General features: G+C 45.0%; 1 protein-coding gene across 4 annotated transcripts in view; it reads left to right on the plus strand.

Moving 5' to 3' along the window:
* The window catches only part of LOC121566847 (muscleblind-like protein 1), a 122,086-nt gene that overhangs the window by 70,588 nt on the left and 28,145 nt on the right, over window positions 1-23,353 (plus strand). For all 4 annotated transcript variants that reach the window (XM_045214296.1, XM_045214278.1, XM_045214282.1 and 1 more), the window contains exon 2: window positions 10,900-11,076. In XM_045214296.1, the coding sequence (XP_045070231.1) occupies window positions 10,900-11,076 (177 nt within the window). The remainder of the gene's footprint in view (window positions 1-10,899; window positions 11,077-23,353) is intronic.

Here is a 23,353-nt window from a genome sequence, read left to right on the forward strand (position 1 = left end):
GAGAGAGAGAGAGAGAGAGAGAGAGAGAGAGAGAGAGAGAGAGAGAGAGAGAGAGAGAGAGAGAGAGAGAGAGAGAGAGAGAGAGAGAGAGAGAGAGGGAGAGGGAGAGAGGGAGAGAGAGAGAGAGAGAGAGAGAGAGAGGAGGGAGAGAGGGAGAGAGAGAGAGAGAGAGAGAGAGAGAGACAGAGAGACAGAGAGAGAGAGAGAGAGAGAGAGAGAGAGAGAGAGAGAGAGAGAGAGAGAGAGAGAGAGGGAGAGAGAGAGAGAGAGACAGAGAGAGAGAGAGAGAGAGAGAGAGAGAGAGAGAGAGAGAGAGAGAGAGAGAGAGAGAGAGAGGGAGAGAGAGAGAGAGAGAGAGAGAGGGAGAGAGAGAGGGGAGAGGGAGAGGGAGAGAGAGGGAGAGAGCGAGACATGGTGTTGATGGTTGTAACCAGACCTCTGCATTCGTCCTGCCCAAGTAGAGATCATATTCAATTACTGCTGTAATTCCTCATTCTATAATTCCTGCTATCTGGTTGCAATGAGATGGTCTGCTGATGCTAAATAGTAGGGTCAGGAACATCATGTGACCCTCCTCTGCTACCAGGAACATCATGTGACCCCTCCACTCTGCTACCAGGAACATCATGTGACCCCTCCCCTCTGCTACCAGGAACATCATTGACCCCTCCCTCTGCTACTAGGAACATCATGTGACCCCTCCCTCTGCTACCAGGACATCATGTGACCCCCCCTCTGCTACTAGGAACATCATATGACCCCTCCCTCTGCTACCAGGAACATCATATGACCCTCCCCTCTGCTCCTTTACTGGATGTCTCACATTGAGCTCGTTAAGAGCGGGTGGGGCTTGCCAGACTATAAAAATTTGTTTGAGCATGCCTTTCATAGACACACACAAACACACACACACACACACACACACACACACACACACACACACACACACACACACAACACAGGGAATGGAAAAATAGACATCTCTGCTGCATATAGAAAGAGTCTCTAAGGAAGACTCCACCTGTAGGTGTGGGTTTACACGTTTAAATACTGTATGTGTGTGAGTTAACACCTTATCTGTGTATTTAGCCCCAATTAATCCTCAACCTGTCCCCCTGTGACCTCGTTCTATTGGTCAACCCTTTTTTATTAGAAGGGCTGATTGAAAATGACTTGATACTATTCCTGAGGTCAGAGAGAGAGCGAGGAGAGACTTTATTTATTTTCCTTTCATACTTCAACTATTTGCACATTCCTACACCACTCTGCATAACCAATAAAATAACATTTGAAATTTCTCTATTCTTTAAACTTTTGTAAGTGTTTATTTCCCTTTAGTTTATTATCTATTACACTTGCTTTGGGAATGTAAACATATGTTTCCTACGCAAGAAAAGGGCAACCAGTGAAGAACAAACACCATTGTAAATACAACCCATATTTATGTTTTGCACATCGTTACAACACTGTATATAGACATAATATGACATTTGAAATGTCTTTATTATTTTGGAACCTTTGTGAGTGTAATAAAACCATTAGAGAGAGATAAGAGAGAGAGAGACAGAGAGAGAGAGAGAGAGAGAGAGAGAGAGAGAGAGAGAGAGAGGGTCTGTTGTGAATATACGAGGTCGTTACCGGGGTCGTTACAATACACAGATGTGTAACCTGACACTGCCTTGCAAATTCCAGTAATAAAGTTATCCGTGTGCAGTAGGAGTTGGATGTAAAGTCATCTCTCCTGAATGTGCTCCTCTCCTTCTGATATAGCATGAAGAGTTCTCACCTCTCTGACAACACTCACCTCTCTGACAACACTCACCTCTCTGATAACACTCACCTCTCTGACAACACTCACCTCTCTGATAACACTCACCTCTCTGACAACACTCACCTCTCTGATAACACTCACCTCTCTGATAACACTCACCTCTCTGACAACACTCACCTCTCTGATAACACTCACCTCTCTGACAACACTCACCTCTCTGACAACACTCACCTCTCTGATAACACTCACCTCTCTGACAACACTCACCTCTCTGACAACACTCACCTCTCTGATAACACTCACCTCTCTGATAACACTCACCTCTCTGACAACACTCACCTCTCTGATAACACTCACCTCTCTGACAACACTCACCTCTCTGATAACACTCACCTCTCTGACAACACTCACCTCTCTGACAACACTCACCTCTCTGACAACACTCACCTCTCTGATAACACTCACCTCTCTGATAACACTCACCTCTCTGACAACACTCACCTCTCTGATAACACTCACCTCTCTGACAACACTCACCTCTCTGATAACACTCACCTCTCTGACAACACTCACCTCTCTGATAACACTCACCTCTCTGACAACACTCACCTCTCTGACAACACTCACCTCTCTGATAACACTCACCTCTCTGACAACACTCACCTCTCTGATAACACTCACCTCTCTGACAACACTCACCTCTCTGATAACACTCACCTCTCTGACAACACTCACCTCTCTGATAACACTCACCTCTCTGACAACACTCACCTCTCTGACAACACTCACCTCTCTGACAACACTCACCTCTCTGACAACACTCACCTCTCTGATAACACTCACCTCTCTGATAACACTCACCTCTCTGACAACACTCACCTCTCTGACAACACTCACCTCTCTGATAACACTCACCTCTCTGATAACACTCACCTCTCTGATAACACTCACCTCTCTGATAACACTCACCTCTCTGATAACACTCACCTCTCTGATAACACTCACCTCTCTAATAACACTCACCTCTCTGACAACACTCACCTCTCTGATAACACTCACCTCTCTGACAACACTCACCTCTCTGATAACACTCACCTCTCTGATAACACTCACCTCTGATAACACTCACCTCTCTGATAACACTCACCTCTCTGACAACACTCACCTCTCTGACAACACTCACCTCTCTGATAACCTCACCTCTCTGACAACACTCACCTCTCTGACAACACTCACCTCTCTGATAACACTCACCTCTCTGACAACACTCACATTTCTCTGATAACACTCACCTCTCTAATAACACTCATCTCTCTGATAACACTCACCTCTCTGATAACACTCACATTTCTCTGATAACACTCACCTCTCTAATAACACTCATCTCTCTGATAACACTCACCTCTCTGATAACACTCACCTCTCTGACAACACTCACCTCTCTGATAACACTCACCTCTCTGATAACACTCACCTCTCTGATAACACTCACATTTCTCTGATAACACTCACCTCTCTAATAACACTCATCTCTCTGATAACACTCACCTCTCTGATAACACTCACCTCTCTGACAACACTCACCTCTCTGATAACACTCACCTCTCTGATAACACTCACCTCTCTGACAACACTCACCTCTCTGACAACACTCACCTCTCTGATAACACTCACCTCTCTGATAACACTCACCTCTCTGATAACACTCACATTTTCTGATAACACTCACCTCTCTAATAACACTCATCTCTCTGATAACACTCACCTCTCTGATAACACTCACCTCTCTGACAACACTCACCTCTCTGATAACACTCACCTCTCTGATAACACTCACCTCTCTGACAACACTCACCTCTCTGACAACACTCACCTCTCTGATAACACTCACCTCTCTGATAACACTCACCTCTCTGATAACACTCACCTCTCTGACAACACTCACCTCTCTAATAACACTCATCTCTCTGATAACACTCACCTCTCTGATAACACTCACCTCTCTGATAACATTCACTTCTCTGATAACACTCATCTCTCTGATAACACACTTCTCTGATAACATTCACCTCTCTGATAACACTCACCTCTCTGATAACATTCACTTCTCTGATAACACTCATCTCTCTGATAACACACTTCTCTGATAACACTCACCTCTCTGATAACATTCACTTCTCGTAGTATCTCTTTCTCCCCCATCTCCCTCTCAATTCAATTCAATTTGCTTTATTGGCATGACGTAAAAATGTACATATTGCCAAAGCGTACTTTGGAGATTTACAATGTTAACATAATTTCAATAATAATAATCGATATTGTCAATGGGACAACAGTAACAACAATAATCAAGTGTCAAAATAACCATACATTGAAGAATAAGAATAACAATAAGCATAGCGGACATGTGCATGTTGGTTGGTCTGTCAGACACTGTCCCTCATCTTATGGCAGGCAGCAATGTAGTGGTCTGCCAACCCACAGCTCTCTGCTTCCTCCCCCAACAGGATGGGGAGCCTATTTTCATCAGAGAGGTCTTTGAAACCTTGAATAAGGGTTTCAAATTTGGGGAAATAACTATCTCTAATTGTTTTATATTTTTGACATTTTGTCAGGAAATGCTCTGTCTCTCTCTCTCGCTCTCTATCTCTCTCTCTATTTCTCTCTTGCGTCCTCGCTCGCTCGCTCACGCTCTCTCTCTCTCTCTCGCTCTCTCTCTCACTCTCTCTCTCGCTCTCTCTCTCGCTCTCTCTTTCTCTCTCTCTCTCTCTCTCTCTCTCGCTCTCGCTCTCTCTCGCTCTCTCTCGCTCTCTCTCTCGCTCTCTCTCTCGCTCTCTCTCTCTCTCACTCTCTATCTCTCTCTCTCTGTCTTCTTAGTCTCATATGACAGTTCTGTAGCTGTCAGTAGTGCTATTCGTGTGTCATTGCATCTCTGTCGTTCCTCTGTTGTTTCTGTGTTTTGGCTGTGGTTCCACAGGCACAAGGTTTCAAAGGCCAAGCAGATATGTAGAAAACTCACTGTCTGGAGCTCCATGACTCTGAGCTGATAATAGGACAGACACTGTGTGCTTCGTAACCTTGATTCTCTCTAAGAGCTGAAATACGGCTGAGAGATGTCTGGTGTAATAAGGCCAAGGTGATTTATACCTGCAGTATGCTACACACACACACACACACACACACACACAAGCACACACACACACACACACATACACACAAGCACACACACACACACACACACACACACACACACACACATACAAACACACACACACACACACACTGAGTATACAAAACATTAAGAACACCTGCTCTGTCAACATGGTCCAGAATCCCTCTGGAATGCTTTCGACACCTTGTAGAGTCCATACCCCGACAAATTGAGGCTGTTCTGAGGGAAGTTAAATATTAGGAAGGCGTTCTTAGTGTTTTGTACACTGTGTACATTCCACCTCTGGACTCTTACTTTTCCCTCAACAGTCATAATGTGGAGATGCCACATCTCATTTCCATGGGAAAGACACTGATGAGCTGTTTTGTTTTGACACTTTGATTGGCCTGTTGCTCCTCTGCCAGACATATGATTAGACAGCTCTTATGAGTTGCTTCCTTCTGATTGGCTCAAAGTATTTACAGTGACTGATTTTTTAAAAATGAAAATGGTTTTCTGAACCAATAACAAAATGAAAAAACACTTGATGCCTTTGAAATTGACCAGAAGTGCTCACCAAGCTCTGAGAGTGCTAGCCTGTCTGTCAGACTGTTTTTGCATCGACTTGCCTTGACCAAAACCCCGGCCATAGGCTGTGGATGAGGCAGATATGGACTGACACTCTGGCAAGTGCTCAGAAAAGCTTGAAAAACAGGGTTCTCCACCCGCACGCACGCACACACACAAACACACACACACACACTCTTGCACACACACACACACACTTGCATACAAGTGCACTCATGTCACGATCGTTGATGAACGGGTCAGACCAAGGCGCAGCGTGATATGCATACATGTTTATTTTAACGAATAAACACAACGACAAAACAACAAACTAAACGAAACGTGAAGTCCAAGGTACACAAACAACATACCTCAACACGGAACAAGATCGCACAACCCACTAGTGCCAATAGGCTGCCTAAGTATGGTCCCCAATCAGAGACAACGAGCGACAGCTGCCTCTGATTGGGAACCACACCGGCCAACATAGAAATACAAATACTAGAATATACAACATAGACAATCACCACAAAGAAAGTCACACCCTGACTCAACAAATAAGAGTCCCCAGAGTCAGGGCGTGACAACTCAGACATGCACACACACCCAGCATAAACACACACCCAGCATAAACCCACACCCAGCATAAACACACACCCAGCATAAACACACACCCAGCATAAACACACACCCAGCATAAACACACACCCAGCATAAACCCACACCCAGCATAAACACACACCCAGCATAAACACACACCCAGCATAAACACACACCCAGCATAAACACACACCCAGCATAAACACACACCCAGCATAAACACACACCCAGCATAAACACACACCCAGCATAAACACACACCCAGCATAAACACAGAACCATAGAGCCTCCAGGCGTAGAGATAGACAGAGCAGCTAACCTGGTCTGACACCACTAGCACAGGGAAGGGACAGCTCTAGACAGTCAGCAATGACACCACAGAAGGAGAAGACACTGTCTATTATAGTACAGTCACCTGGACCAACATATCCTACTATACTCTCATACTGTCCACAGATAGACAGGACAGACAGGCAGGCAGAGGAACGGACAGACGGAAATACAGACAGACGGACAACGGACAGACAGACAGATAACAGACAGACAGGGAGATAGGAAGTGGGCTGAAAGGTTACCATCAAGTCCACACACCCAGATGGGAAATGGAGAGACATTAGCCAATTAACACTGATCAATACTGGGAGTAACAGTGGGGCTAGAAGGACTGGGAGATCGAGGGCCAATCAACAGGCTGGGGTAAGTACAACACTCAGCTCAATCAATCCACACGCTGTAGCCAGGCTGACATTCAGGTGAATGCAAACTCTTAATGCCCTTGTCTCCAAACAGGTGTTGGAGGATCAGTAGGACACACTCTTTGGTCTAAAATAAAATATCCCAATGCCCCAGGGCAGCGATTGGGAACATTGCCCTGTGTAGGGTGCCTTCTTTCAGACGGGACATTACACGGGTGTCCTGACTCTCTGTGGTCACTAAAGATCACATGGTACTTATCGTAAATTCTAAATTCCCAACCTGGCCCCTCGTACCACACACACACACACACACACACACACACACACACACACACACACATGCAGATCCTCAAAAAGTTATACAGCTACACCATTGAGAGCATCTTGACTGGCTGCATCACCGCTTGGTACAGCAACTGCAAGGCACCTGACTGCAAGGCGCTACAGAGGGTAGTGAGCAATGTTCCCTCTAAGCTGCGCACCATGCTCCCCGGGACTGCCGCGCAGAAGAAATGTCAGCGCCATGTTATTTTCTACTCCCTGTATATAGCCATGTTATTTTCTACTTCCTGTATATAGCCATGTTATTTTCTACTTCCTGTATATAGCCATGTTATTTTCTACTCCCTGTATATAGCCATGTTATTTTCTACTTCCTGTATATAGCCATGTTATTTTCTACTCCCTGTATATAGCCATGTTATTTTCTACTCCTGTATATAGCCATGTTATTTTCTACTCCTGTATATAGCCATGTTATTTTCTACTCCCTGTATATAGCCATGTTATTTTCTACTCCCTGTATATAGCCATGTTATTTTCTACTTCCTGTATATAGCCATGTTATTTTCTACTCCCTGTACATAGCCATGTTATTCTCTACTTCCTGTATATAGCCATGTTTATTTTCTACTTCCTGTATATAGCCATGTTATTTTCTACTCCCTGTATATAGCCATGTTATTTTCTACTCCCTGTATATAGCCATGTTATTTTCTACTTCCTGTATATAGCCATGTTATTTTCTACTCCCTGTATATGGCCATGTTATTCTCTACTCCCTGTATATAGCCATGTTATTTTCTACTTCCTGTATATAGCCATGTTTATTTTCTACTTCCTGTATATAGCCATGTTATTTTCTACTCCTGTATATAGCCATGTTATTTTCTACTCCCTGTATATAGCCATGTTATTTTCTACTTCCTGTATATAGCCATGTTATTTTCTACTCCCTGTATATGGCCATGTTATTCTCTACTCCCTGTATATAGCCATGTTATTTTCTACTCCCTGTATATAGCCATGTTATTTTCTACTCATTATTAGTTATTCACTGTGTTTTATTCACTATTTAGTAACTATTTCTATTTTTTATTAAAAAAAATATCTTTAACTCTACATTGATGAAAAATAACCCATAAGTTAGCATTTCACTGTTAGTCTACACATGTTGTTTACGAAGCATATGACAAATACAATTTGATTTGACACACACACACAACTATGTTCCTAATCTATTCTGTATTCATGGTGAGGTGAGCGCCTATCAGCATGAGGCTGTATGGGTGTTGAGGGATAAAAGGGGGGACAGAGAGAGGGACAGAGAGAGAGAGAGGGACAGAGAGAGGGACAGAGAGAGGGACAGAGAGGGACAGAGAGGAGAGGGACAGAGAGAGGGACAGAGAGAGAGAGAGAGAGAGAGAGAGAGAGAGAGAGAGAGAGAGAGAGAGAGAGAGAGAGAGAGAGAGAGAGAGAGAGAGAGAGAGAGAGAGAGAGAGAGAGAGAGAGAGAGAGAGAGGGACAGAGAGAGGGACAGAGAGAGAGAGAGGGGGGGACAGAGAGAGAGAGAGAGAGAGAGAGAGGGGGGGACAGAGAGAGGGACAGAGGAAACTATTCTCCTTATGTAGTGTATATGGACTGTGTAGTGTGGTGTCTGTCTGTCTGTATGATGGAGGTGATTCAATTCTTCCACTTGTCTTATGCTCTGTTCTGAGGGGGTGGGAGGGGAATGTAACTCACTCTCATAATGCTGCTCTGCTGAACACTCCCCTGGTTAGGTTTAATGTGTTATATTGCTCCTGCTTTCACGCTCTCTTTCTTTCCTGTCTACAGTAGCTCTCCATCCGCTCCCTCTATTTCCCTCTCAATATTGCTATGTTGTTCTCGCAGTATAAAATGTCTCTCTCTCCTCCACATCTCTCTCTCTCTCAATTCAATGTTCAATTTCCATTGCTTTTTTGCATAACAATGTACGTATGGCCAAAGCGTTCTTTGGAAATGGAATGATTCATTAACAACATAATTACTCTCTCTCTCTCTCTCTGTCTCTGTCTCTCTCCCCCTCTCTCTCTCCTCTCCCTCTATCTCTTTCTCTCTGTCTCTCTCTCTCGCTCTCTGGGGTTGTGTATCGTAATCTGTTGGCTGGAGGCGATAGATAGCTAATCCTCTTTATCTCTGTTTCTGTTGCTAATTTGTCTCTCGTGGAGACCCAGAAAGGAGAGAGGGGAAATTATAGAGTGAGATTAGAGAGAGAGGAAGACAGAGGGAGGGACAAAGAGAGGGACAGAGACAGAGAGAGAGAGAGAGAGAGAGAGAGAGAGAGAGAGAAAGACAGAGGGAGGGGAGCATGACAATGAGTCGGAGGAAGAGATGAAAAAGAGAAGACTTTACTGAGTCAAAGGTCAAGTTCTAACATCTGGCTTTCTATGTCTTCTTTTTTGGTTTTCTTTCTCTCAAGTCAATTTCTATTTCAATTCAAAGGGCTTTATTGGCATGGGAAACATTTGTTTACATTGCCAAAGCAAGTGAAATAGATAATACAAAGAAGTGAATTAAACAATACATAATGAACAGTAAATATTACATTCACAAAAGTTCAAAAATAATAAAGATATTTCAAATGTCATATTATGTCTATATACAGTGTTGTAACGATGTGCAAATAGTTAAAGCACAAAAGCGAAAATAAATCAACATAAATATAGGTTGCATTTACAGTGGTGTTTGTTCATCACTGGTTGCCCTTTTCTTGTAGCAACAGGTCACAAATCTTGCTGCTGTGACTGCACTGTTATTTCACCCAATAGAAATGGGAGTTTATCAAAATTGGATTTGTTTTCAAATCCTTTGTGGGTCTGTGTAATCTGAGGGAAATATGTGTCTCTAATATTGTCATACATTTGGCAGGAGGTTAGGAAGTGCAACTCAGATTCCACCTCATTTTGTGGGTAGTGTGCACATAGCCTGTCTTCTTTTGAGAGCCAGGTCTGTCTTCGGCGGCCTTTCTCAATAGCAAGGCTATGCTCACTGAGTCTGTACATAGTCAAAGATTTGCTTAATTTTGGGTCAGGTATTCTGCCACTGTGTACTTTCTGTTTAGGGCCAAATAGCATTCTGGTTTTGTAAATCCTTTCCAATGTGTCAAGTAATTATCTTTTTGTTTTCTCATGATTTGGTTGGGTCTAATTGTGTTGCTGTCCTGGGGCTCTGTGGGGTCTGTTTGTGTTTGTGAACAGAGCCTCAGGACCAGCTTGCTTAGGGGACTCTTCTCCATGTTCATTTCTCTGTAGGTGATGGCTTTGTTATGGAAGGTTTGGTGGTTGTAGAATTTAACGGCTCTTTTCTGGATTTTGAAAATTAGCGGGTATCGGCCTAATTCTGCTCTGCATGCATTATTTGGTGTTTAACGTTGTACACTGAGAATATTTTTGCTGAATTCTGCATGCAGAGTCTCAATTTGGTGTTTGTCTCATTTTTTGAATTCTTGGTTGGTGAGCGGACCCCAGACCTCACAACCATAAAGGGCAATGGGTTCTACAACTGATTCAAGTATTTTTAGCCAGATCCTAATTGGTATGCCGAATTGTATATTCCTTTTGATGGCATAGAAGGCCCTTCTTGCCTTGTCTCTCAGATCATTCACAGCTTTGTGGAAGTTAACCGTGGTGCTGATGTTTAGGCCGAGGTAGGTTTAGTTTTTTGTGTGCTCTAGGGCAACGGTGTCTAGATGGAATTTATATTTGTGGTCCTGGCAACTGGACCTTTTTTGGAACACCATTATTTGTGTCTTACTTTTGTCTCTCTTCCTCTCCCTCTTCCTCTCCCTCTCTCAGGGCCGTTGTTCCAGGGAGAACTGTAAGTACCTCCACCCTCCTCCCCACCTGAAGACCCAGCTGGAAATCAACGGCAGGAACAATCTGATCCAACAGAAAAACATGGCAATGCTGGCACAGCAGATGCAGCTCGCCAATGCCATGATGCCCGGCACACAGCTACAGCCTACATGTATGGTGAGAGAACATGGACGCGTGCACACACACACACACACACACACACACACACACACACACACACACACAGAGACACACACACTGGATCCAAGCCCCAGCATACGGTGCAAACAGACCCAGCCAGGCCAGTCAATGATACCAACAGATTCAAAGACACCTGCCACTTTCCTCTGAGAAACGTCCGCTCGTTTACCTCTCCTTTCATCCCTCCCTCTTCTCTTCTGTTCTCATCCCTTCTCTCTGGGTGGGAAAAGAAAGGAGAGAATGGAGAGGTGCACTAAGTTGTCACAAAGGGGAACTCAGTGCTACACACACACATACACACACACACACACACACACACACACACACAACACACAGTGACACAGTCATGGCCTTATCGCTTCATCATTATCAGGAGAGGGGAGGCAGAGAGTAGAGAAGAAGAGGCAGACAGTAGAGAAGAAGAAGCAGAGAGTAGAGAAGAAGATACAGACAGTAGAGAAGAAGAGGCAGAGAGTAGAGAAGAAGAGGCAGAGAGTAGAGAAGAAGAGGCAGAGAGTAGAGAAGAAGATACAGAGAGTAGAGAAGAAGAGGCAGAGAGTAGAGAAGAAGAGGCAGAGAGTAGAGAAGAAGAGGCAGACAGTAGAGAAGAAGAGGCAGAGAGTAGAGAAGAAGAGGCAGAGAGTAGAGAAGAAGAGGCAGACAGTAGAGAAGAAGAGGCAGACAGTAGAGAAGAAGAGGCAGAGAGAAGAGAAGAAGAGGCAGACAGTAGAGAAGAAGAGTCAGAAAGAAGAGAAGAAGAGGCAGAGAGAAGAGAAGAAGAGGGAGAGAGTAGAGAAGAAGAGGCAGAGAGTAGAGAAGAAGAGGCAGACAGAAGAGAAGAAGAGGCAGACAGTAGAGAAGAAGAGGCAGAGAGAAGAGAAGAAGAGGCAGACAGTAGAGAAGAAGAGGCAGAAAGAAGAGAAGAAGAGGCAGAGAGAAGAGAGGAAGAGGCAGAGAGGTAGGGAAAATGGACACTAAGGTGCAAGGTGCTCACTGTTCAGTCTCTCTCTCTCACTCTCTCTCTCCTCTCTCTCTATCTATCTCTCTATCTCTCTCTCTCTCTCTCTCTCTCTCTCTCTCTCTCTCTCTCTCTCTCTCTCTCTCTCTCTCTCTCTCTCTCTCTCTCTCTCTCTCTCTCTCTCTCTCCACTTCTCACCGTAAATTCCTTTCCTCCTCCTACTTCTCCCTATATCTTCCTCCTCCCCATCTCTCCCTCCTCTCAATGTGGGCGTGTGTTTTCATTCCATGCATGGTGCTCGGCTGAGGGTGATGTAATTAAAGCCCATTATAGCCTGGGCCTGAGTGATGATGCTGATGAGGCTTTATATTAGAGAGAGAACACGTCACAATGGGTTAGGAGACACCAGGCTACAGAACAGTCTCACTCTCTCCTTCCCTCCTTCCTTCCTTCCTTCCTTCCTTCCTTCCTTCCTTCCTTCCTTCCTTCCTTCCTTCCTTCCTTCCTTCCTTCCTTCCTTCCTTCCTTCCTTCCTTCCTTCCTTCCTAACGTCCTTCCTTCCTTATGTCCTTCCTTCCTTCCTTCTTTCCTTCCTTCCTTCCTTCCTTCCTTCCTTCCTTCCTTCCTTCCTTACGTCCTTCCTTCCGTCCTTACTTCCTTCCTTCCTTACGTCCTTCCTTCCTTCCTTCCTTCCTTCCGTCCTTCCTTCCTTCCTTCCTTCCTTCCTTCCTTACTTCCTTCCTTCTCTCTCTTTCTCTCTCTCTCTCTATCTCTCCCCCTCTTTTGCTCTCTCTCTCATGTTTATGGCATTGCTGTTTGCCAGCTATGACATCAGTAATGTGTCTGAGTGTCATGAAGTCTGACACCTTTCTGCACTGTGACATCGACAAGAAAGTGATGTAGAGTATGACATCACTGACATGTTTTTCTCTTGTGTCCTATGACACCATTGCTATGGTATTCCATGACATCATCTTCTAGAGGTGAATGGTCTCTGCTGCATTAGAAAGAGAGGTCTGCAGATGCCCTGAACAACAGCAGGTGATAAATATACTGTAGTCTATCTGCAGTAAGAGCAAGTTAGCCTGGGTGCCAGTCTGTTGTAGTCTATCTGCAGTCAGAGCCAGTTAGCCTGGGTGCCAGTCTGTTGTAGTCTATCTGCAGTCAGAGCAAGTTAGCCTGGGTGCCAGTCTGTTGTAGTCTATCTGCAGTAAGATTCAGTTAGCCTGGGTGCCCTGTCTGTTGTAGTCTATCTGCAGTAAGATTCAGTTAGCCTGGGTGCCAGTCTGTTGTAGTCTATCTGCAGTAAGATTCAGTTAGCCTGGGTGCCAGTCTGTTGTAGTCTATCTGCAGTAAGATTCAGTTAGCCTGGGTGCCAGTCTGTTGTAGTCTATCTGCAGTCAGAGCCAGTTAGCCTGGGTGCCAGTCTGTTGTAGTCTATCTGCAGTCAGAGCAAGTTAGCCTGGGTGCCAGTCTGTTGTAGTCTATCTGCAGTCAGAGCAAGTTAGCCTGGGTGCCAGTCTGTTGTAGTCTATCTGCAGTCAGAGCAAGTTAGCCTGGGTGCCAGTCTGTTGTAGTCTATCTGCAGTAAGATTCAGTTAGCCTGGGTGCCAATCTGTTGTAGTCTATCTGCAGTAAGAGCCAGTTAGCCTGGGTGCCAATCTGTTGTAGTCTATCTGCAGTAAGAGCAAGTTAGCCTGGGTGCCAGTCTGTTGTAGTCTATCTGCAGTCAGAGCCAGTTAGCCTGGGTGCCAGTCTGTTGTAGTCTATCTGCAGTAAGAGCCAGTTAGCCTGGGTGCCAATCTGTTGTAGTCTATCTGCAGTAAGAGCCAGTTAGCCTGGGTGCCAATCTGTTGTAGTCTATCTGCAGTAAGAGCCAGTTAGCCTGGGTGCCAGTCTGTTGTAGTCTATCTGCAGTCAGAGCCAGTTAGCCTGGGTGCCAGTCTGTTGTAGTCTATCTGCAGTCAGAGCCAGTTAGCCTGGGTGCCAGTCTGTTTCTGCTCTCTATGGAATTGTCAGGGCTTAGGCAATGGCCAGTGGGATGTTTCAGTGTGATGTTTCCTCATGGATGAGACGGGACTCTCTCTCTCCTCCTGGATGAGACGGTCTCTCTTCCTCCTGGATGAGACGGTCTCTCTCTCTCCTCCTGGAGGAGATGGTCTCTCTCTTTCCTCCTGGATGAGACGGTCTCCCTCTCTCCTCCTGGCTGAGATGGTCTCCCTCTCTCCTCCTGGCTGAGATGGTCTCTCTCTCTCCTCCTGGCTGAGATGGTCTCCCTCTCTCCTCCTGGCTGAGATGGTCTCTCTCTCCTCCTGGATGAGACGGTCTCTCTCTCTCCTCCTGGATGAGACGGACTCAATTCAATTCAATTTCAATTTAAGGGCTTTATTGGCATGGGAAACGTGTGTTAACGTTGCCAAAGCAAGTGAAGTAGATAGTAAACAAAAGTGAAATAAACAATAAATATTAACAGTAAACATTACACTCAGAAGTTTCAAAAGAATAAAGACATTTCAAATGTCATATTATGTATATATTCAGTGTTGTAACAATGTGCAAATAGTTAAAGTACAAATTGGAAAATAAATAAACATAAATATGGGTTGTATTTACAATGGTGTTTGTTCTTCACTGGTTGCCCTTTTCTTGTGGCAACAGGTCACAAATCTTGCTGCTGTGATGGCACACAGTAGATTTTTCACCCAGTAGATAAGGGAGTTTATCAAAATTGGATTTGTTTTCGAATTCTTTGTGGATCGCTGTAATCTGAGGGAAATATGTGTCTCTAATATTGTCATACATTTGGCAGGAGGTTAGGAAGTGCAGCTCAGTTTCCACCTCATTTTGTGTGCAGTGTGCACATAGCCTGTCTTCTCTTGAGAGCCAGGTCTGCCTACGGTGGCCTTTCTCAATAGCAAGGCTATGGTCACTGAGTCTGTACATAGTCAAAGCTTTCCTTAAGTTTGGGTCAGTCACAGTGGTCAGGTATTCTGCCACTGTGTACTCTCTGTTTAGGGCCAAATAGCATTCTAGTTTGCTCTGTTTTTTTGTTTGTTCTTTCCAATGTGTCAAGTAATTCTCTTTTTGTTTTCTCATGATTTGGTTGGGTCTAGTTGTGTTGTTGTTGTTGTTGTCCTGGGGCTGTGTGGGGTCTGTTTGTGTTTGTGAACAGAGCCCCAGGACAAGCTTACTTAGGGGACTCTTCTCCAAGTTCATCTCTCTGTAGGTGATGGCTTTGTTATGGAAGGTTTGGGAATCGCTTCCTTTTAAGTGGTTATAGAATTTAACGGCTCTTTTCTGGATTTTGATAATTAGCGGGTATTGGCCTAATTCTGCTCTGCATGCATTATTTGGTGTTTTACGTTGTACACTGAGGATGTTTTTGCAGAATTCTGCATGCAGAGTCTCAATTTGGTGTTTGTCCCATTTTGTGAATTCTTGGTTGGTGAGCGGACCCCAGACCTCAGAACCATAATGGGCAATGGGTTCTATAACTGATTCAAGTATTTTTTGCCAGATCCTAATTGGTATGGCAAATTTTATGTTCCTTTTGATGGCATAGAAGGCCCTTCTTGCCTTGTCTCTCAGATCGTTCACAGCTTTGTGGAAGTTACCTGTGGCGCTGATGTTTAGGCCGAGGTATGTATAGTTTTTTGTGTGCTCTAGGGCAACGGTGTCTAGATGGAATTTGTATTTGTGGTCCTGGCAACTGGACCTTTTTGGAACACCATTATTTTTGTCTTACTGAGATTTACTGTTAGGGCCCAGGTCTGACAGAATCTGTGCAGAAGATCTAGGTGCTGCTGTAGGCCCTCCTTGGTTGGTGACAGAAGCACCAGATCGTCAGCAAACAGAAGACATTTGACTTCAGATTCTAGTAGGGTGAGGCCGGGTGCTGCAGACTGTTCTAGTGCCCTCGCCAATTCGTTGATATATATATTGAAGAGGGTGGGGCTTAAACTGCATCCCTGTCTCACCCCACGGCCCTGTGGAAAGAAATGTGTGTGTTTTTTGCCAATTTTAACCGCACACTTGTTGTTTGTGTACATGGATTTTATAATGTCGTATGTTTTTCCCCCAACCCCACTTTCCATCAATTTGTATAGCAGACCCTCATGCCAAATTTAGTCAAAAGCTTTTTTGAAATCAACAAAGCATGAGAAGACTTTGCCTTTGTTTTGGTTTGTTTGTTTGTCAATTAGGGTGTGCAGGGTGAATACGTGGTCTGTCGTACGGTAATTTGGTAAAAAGCCAATTTGACATTTGCTCAGTACATTGTTTTCACTGAGGAAATGTAGAGTCTGCTGTTAATGATAATGCAGAGGATTTTCCCCAAGGTTGCTGTTGACGCATATCCCACGGTAGTTATTGGGGTCAAATTTGTCTCCACTTTTGTGGATTGGGGTGATCAGTCCTTGGTTCCAGATATTGGGGAAGATGCCAGAGCTAAGGATGATGTTAAAGAGTTTAAGTATAGCTAATTGAAATTTGTGGTCTGTGTATTTTATCATTTCATTGAGGATACCATCAACACCACAGGACTTTTTTGGGTTGGAGGGTTTGTATTTTTGTCCTGTAGTTCATTCAATGTAATTGGAGAATCCAGTGGGTTCTGGTAGTCTTTAATAGTTGATTCTAAGATTTGCATTTGATCATGTATATTTTTTTGCTGTTTGTTCTCTGTTATAGGGCCAAAAAGATTGGAGAAGTGGTTTACCCATACATCTCCGTTTTGGATAGATAGCTCTTCGTGTTGTTGTTTGTTTAGTGTTTTCCAATTTTCCCAGAAGTGGTTAGAGTCTATGGATTCTTCAATTACATTGAGCTGATTTCTGACATGCTGTTCCTTCTTTTTCCGTATTGTATTTCTGTATTGTTTTAGTGATTCACCATAGTGAAGGCGTATGCTCAGGTTTTCTGGGTCTCTATGTTTTTGGTTGGATAGGTTTCTCAATTTCTTTCTTAGGTTTTTGCATTCTTCATCAAACCATTTATCACTGTTATTACTTTTCTTTGGTTTTCTGTTAGAGATTTTTAGATTTGATAGGGAAGCTGAGAAGTCAAATATACTGTTTAGGTTTTCTACTGCCAAGTTTACACCTTCACTATTACAGTGGAACGTTTTTGTCCAGGAAGTTGTCTAGAATGGATTGAATTTGTTGTTTCCTAATTGTTTTTTGGTAGGTTTCAACACTACTTTCCTTCCATCTATAGCATTTCTTAATATTATTCAGTTCTTTTGGCTTTGATGCCTCATGATTGAGTATTGCTCTGTTCAAGTAGACTGTGATTTTGCTGTGGTCTGATAGGGGTGTCAGTGGGCTGACTGTGAACGCTCTGAGAGACTCTGGGTTGAGGTCAGTGATAAAGTAGTCTACAGTACTACTGCCAAGAGATGAGCTATAGGTGTACCTACCATAGGAGTCCCCTCGAAGCCTACCATTGACTATGTACATACCCAGTGTGCGACAGAGCTGCAGGAGTCGTGACCCATTTTTGTTGGTTATGTTGTCGTAGTTGTGCCTAGGGGGCATATGGGGGAGGGAATGCTGTCACCTCCAGGTAGGTGTTTGTCCCCCCTGTGTGCTGAGGGTGTCAGGTTCTTGTCCAGTTCTGGCATTTAGGTCGCCACAGACTAGTACATGTCCCTGGGTCTGGAAATGATTGATTTCCCCCTCCAGGATGGAGAAACTGTCTTCATTAAAGTATGGGGATTCTAGTGGGGGGATATAGGTAGCACACAGGAGGACATTTTTCTCAGTTGAGATAATTTCCTTTTGAATTTCTAACCAAATGTAAAATGTTCCTGTTTTGATTAATTTAATAGAGTGATTTAGGTCTGCTCTATACCAAATTAGCATACCCCTGAGTCCCTTCCCTGTTTCACACCTGGTAGTTTGGTGGATGGGACTACCAGCTCTCTGTAACCAGGGCAACCAGTGGGTCAGTCTCCTCTATACCATGTTTCTTGTAGGATGACAATGTCTGTATTTCCGATTTCTTTTGTGAAGTCCAGATTCCTGCTCTTTAGGCCAAAGGCAGATGACCTCAGGCCTTGGATATTCCAGGATGAAATAGTGAAGGCTTTGTGTTCCATAAAGTGTCTAATGTTGTTGGTTGTGTGGTTTGGCCTCAGGCCAGTAATTGTGAGCAGAGCCTGCTGAGCATCTGGTACATGCCATTGGCTTGGGCTAGTGTAAGAGTGGGTGTTGGGCCTGTTTGCCTGCTCACGGCCTGGGCGTATGTGTGACTTTCATGTTGAGGCCCTCTTTGTGGGAGTGGGGGCTTGGGGTGGGTAGGAGGGGCATAGGTCTGATCTGAGGGGGCCTAAATGGGGTGTGGGCATGGTTGAATTGGGGGGAGTTAATTGGTTGGGGTGGGGGTGTAGATGTGGTTGATGGTGCTGTGGTCTGGATGTAGGTCCTCTCTGCGGGGGTCCTCTATGTGTAGGACCTGGGGGGGGTCCCGCAGGTCTGGGAGAGTGTCTCGCTGGTCTGGGCGGGGTGTCTGTTGATCTGTTGCTCCTGTGTGAGGTGTTGGGTCTGCGGTTGAGGGCGATATCCTTTAGGGTCCGGGCGAAGGTGGGCACTGCTGCCTTGTATAGGTGGACCTGGTCGTAAAGGCTGTTCACGTCCAGGGTGGAGTGGTGGGCCAGGAAGACATTTGGTTTTGATGCACAGTCACGGGAAATACTTGCGTTTACCCGCTGTATGGTAGCAGGGTGGAAGTCTTTTCGTGGTAACAGAGTTGAGATAACCACTTGTGCGTTGGGGAAAGTAGAAGAAGCTTTTTCTATCACTCCCTTGAGTGATATGGCCACCCTTTCCTGCTGTGTTCTCAGGTCGTTTGTGCCTGTGTGTATTATTATGTGGCTGGGTGATCCTAGTCGGTCCTCAGACAGAAGGTCTAGGGCGCGCGGGGTGTTTGGACACCAGAGTTTAGACACTGTGTGTTTTGGAAAAAGTTTATTTTCTTGTATGTATTTCCCGTTTGAGTCCATAAGGAGTACAATCTGTGGCTTGTGTATGTCCTCAGTGGGTGTGGGGGGTCGTCATGAGGGCTATCAGGGTGTCTGACTGGGGGGGTTGCTCAGAGGGGTTGGGGTCCCCAGGGCTTGGGGTTCTTCATTTGTTTGTCTGGGTGTGATGTCGAGGCTATGGTCAGGGTCTAGGGTGTACTGTTCTGCTGCGGTGTCGAGACTTTGGCCAGGATCTGAGGTGGGCTGTTCTCTAATGGGTTGTTCAATGTCACCCGTCATCGTTCTCACCTTCTCCTCCAGCACTCTGATCCTCTCCTCTAGTGCTCTGTTCTTCTCCTGCTCCTGCTTTTTCTCCTGTTGATGTTGTCTCACCACAGTCCAGAGTGCAGACATGTCTCTCTCCACCTGCAGCTCTCCAGGTCTAGTTAAGGGGGTGTTGTTGTGCTGGACTGTTGTCTGGGTCTGTGCTGACTGGAGTGTGTTCACCTGCTGTTCCAGCTCCACCTGCCTTACCTCCAGCTGGGTGAATTTATCCTTCATTTCAATGAGGGAGTAGTACTCTGTGCTGGGAAGTTGAGTTTCTGCTTGGGGTTGCTCTGTGGGGTTATTTAATGAAGAGGTCTGGTCTGACCCGCTCGGGGTAGGGGTATCTTTCTCAAGGGGAGAGCTTCTCCTGCTGAGCTATTTCTTTGATTAGGTGAAAGTCCAGCTGGAACTGTTTGGTGTTGCCTTGAACCAAAACGGTTCCAGATTTATAGAGATTAATATTAGACGACTCAGAGTCCTCGTTGTCCAGTATCCTGAGTTTCCACCCGTCGCTAACACCCCCCCTCTTAACAGAGGGGTAGTGTGCTAGTATAGCACTGTGCCATGCCAGGGGATGGTCTGTGTGGAAGATAAGGTTGCTTATGTTCCCATTTTTATACAAATCAGCAAAAGTGTCTCGTGCTTCCCCAAAAGAAGTTTCAATTTGTACTCTTTTCGTGTCTTGTCGTTTTTTACATTCAGAGATACTGTATTTTAATGACCTCTGAACAGTGGGGGGGTGCTTCTAAGGCCTCTCCATTTAGTTGGGGTAGACTGTACGACTCTCCTGCCATTGTTGGGCTCAAGGGCTTTGACACCTCTCACTTCACACGTCAGTGCTAATTGAAATTGTATCTCTTTGTAGCAAGCTTAAGCTTGGTAGCCTTAGAATTCAGTCCTTATAATATAAAATATATCATTGTAATGAATTTTTCTTCTTGGTTTTTGAAAGTGAAAAATAGCTTCATACTAAACATTACTCACTCAGTTCCAGGTTGGATGGTGTTTTCAGGTTTCTGTTTGTTTTCCAGAGCATTTGCTGTATAGTTTGAGAATAGTAATCCTTGGTAGTAGAAAGCTTTCCAGGTAATTCTGTCCAAAATCAGGTTGTAGGTTTGGAGTTTTGGTTTGGAATGAAGGTTATGTTGTGGAGGGTAGCATCCTGTATATGTCCCTGCCAAAAAATCCTACTTTATCTAACTCTAAATCTATATTTTGTGTTAAAAATGCAGGAGCAATGTCTTTGAGCTCTCTCTCTCTCTCTCTCTCTCTCTCTCTCTCTCTCTCTCTCTCTCTCTCTCTCTCTCTCTCTCTCTTCCTCCTGGATGAGACGGTCTCTCTCTCTCCTCCTGGAGGAGATGGTCTCTCTCTTTCCTCCTGGATGAGATGGTCTCCCTCTCTCCTCCTGGCTGAGATGGTCTCCCTCTCTCCTCCTGGCTGAGATGGTCTCTCTCTCTCCTCCTGGCTGAGATGGTCTCCCTCTCTCCTCCTGGCTGAGATGGTCTCTCTCTCTCCTCCTGGATGAGACGGTCTCTCTCTCTCCTCCTGGATGAGACGGACTCTCTCTCTCCTCCTGGATGAGACGGTCTCTCTTCCTCCTGGATGAGACGGTCTCTCTCTCTCCTCCTGGAGGAGATGGTCTCTCTCTTTCCTCCTAGATGAGACGGTCTCCCTCTCTCCTCCTGGATGAGATGGTATCTCTCTCTCCTCCTGGATGAGATGGTCTCCCTCTCTCCTCCTGGCTGAGATGGTCTCTCTCTCTCCTCCTGGCTGAGATGGTCTCCCTCTCTCCTCCTGGCTGAGATGGTCTCCCTCTCTCCTCCTGGATGAGATGGTCTCCCTCTCTCCTCCTGGAGGAGATGGTCTGTCTCAGAGAGGAATATGTGGCTGAGGTTAGGAATGCGCAGAGAAAACCTACAACCTGCTACGTCAGTCAGTACAGACTCAGCGTGTCACGCTAAGGGAATGCAGATGTCTGCTTGAACTGTTGCCAGTAGCTCTATAAAACCCTAACAGTGCTGTAAGACACACACACACACACACTCATGTATGCAAGTATCCATCACACAAACACATGTACGACACGGACACACACACACACCCACCCACACGCACGCACACACACACACACACACACACACACTTCCATCCTCATCACCACTCTCCCTCTCTCTCTCTCTGTACATGCTCTGCTCTGTTCTCATCCCTGAGGGGGTAATAAATGTGACCCCACAGGGAGATGAGACTCTCACTATGTGTGAGTGAAATAGGAGCAGGCATCAAAAGAACACTGTCCCTTTTTCTATTTCTGTCTGCTACAGTGAGGGAAAAAAGTATTTGATCACCTGCTGATTTTGTACGTTTGCCCACTGACAAAGAAATGATCAGTCTATAATTTTAATGGTAGGTTTATTTGAACAGTGAGAGACAGAATAACAACAAAAAAATCCAGAAAAACGCATGTCAAAAATGTTATCAATTGATTTGCATTTTAATGAGGGAAATAAATATTTGACCCCTCTGCAAAACATGACTTAGTACTTGGTGGCAAAACCCTTGTTAGCAATCACAGAGGTCAGATGTTTCTTGTAGTTGGCCACCAGGTTTGCACACATCTCAGGAGGGATTTTGTCCCACTCCTCTTTGCAGATCTTCTCCAAGTCATTAAGGTTTCGAGGCTGACGTTTGGTAACTTCAGCGCCCTCCACAGATTTTCTATGGGAATAAGCTCTGGAGACTGGCTAGGCCACTCCAGGACCTTAATGTGCTTCTTCTTGAGCCACTCCTTTGTTGCCTTGGCTGTGTGTTTTGGGTCATTGTCATGCTAGAATACCCATCTACGACCCATTTTCAATGCCCTGGCTGAGGGAAGGAGGTACTCACCCAAGATTTGATGGTACATGGCCCCGTCCATCGTCCCTTTAATGCGGTGAAGTTGTCCTGTCCACTTAGCAGAAAAACACCCCCAAATCATAATGTTTCCACCCCATATGTTTGATGGTGGGGATGGTGTTCTTGGGATCATAGGCAGCATTCCTCCTCCTCCAAACACGGCGAGTTGAGTTGGTCTCATCTGACTTTCACCCAGTTCTCCTCTGAATCATTCAGATGTTCATTGGCAAACTTCAGACGGCCCTGTATATGTGCTTTCTTGAGCAGGGGGACCTTGCGGGCGCTGCAGGATTTCAGTCCTTCACGGCGTAGTGTGTTACCAATTGTTTTCTTGATGACTATGGTCCCAGCTGCCTTGAGATCATTGACAAGATCCTCCCGTGTAGTTCTGGGCTGATTCCTCACTGTTCTCATGATCATTGCAACTCCACGAGGTGAGATCTTGCATGGAGCCCCAGACCGAGGGAGATTGACAGTTATTTTGTGTTTCTTCCATTTGCGAATAATCGCACCAACTGTTGTCACCTTCTCACCAAGCTGCTTGGCAATGGTCTTGTAGCCCATTCCAGCCTTGTGTAGGTCTACAATCTTGTCCCTGACATCCTTGGAGAGCTCTTTGGTCTTGGCCATGGTGGAGAGTTTGGAATCTGATTGATTGATTGCTTCTGTGGACAGGTGTCTTTTATACAGGTAACAAACTGAGATTAGGAGCACTCCCTTTAAGAGTGTGTGCCTAATCTCAGCTCGTTACCTGTATAAAACACACCTGGGAGCCAGAAATCTTTCTGATTGAGAGGGGGTCAAATACTTATTTCCCTCATTAAAATGCAAATCAATTTATAACATTTTTGACATGCGTTTTTCTTGATTTTTTTGTTGTTATTCTGTCTCTCACTGTTCAAATAAACCTACCATTAAAATTATAGACTGATCATTTCTTTTTCAGTGGGCAAATTAACAAAATCAGCAGGGGATCAAATACTTTTTTCCCTCACTGGTATCTCTCACTCTGGTTCTGTCTTTCTCTCTATCTGTCTCTCTTTCTACCTTATCCCTTTCTCTTGGTCTTTCTCTGTCTGTATTTTACTTCTCTTCTCTTTACTAGGTCCCACAGGTCT

This window comes from Coregonus clupeaformis, chromosome 5 (assembly GCF_020615455.1).
Source record: "Coregonus clupeaformis isolate EN_2021a chromosome 5, ASM2061545v1, whole genome shotgun sequence".
Classification (NCBI taxonomy): domain Eukaryota; kingdom Metazoa; phylum Chordata; class Actinopteri; order Salmoniformes; family Salmonidae; genus Coregonus; species Coregonus clupeaformis.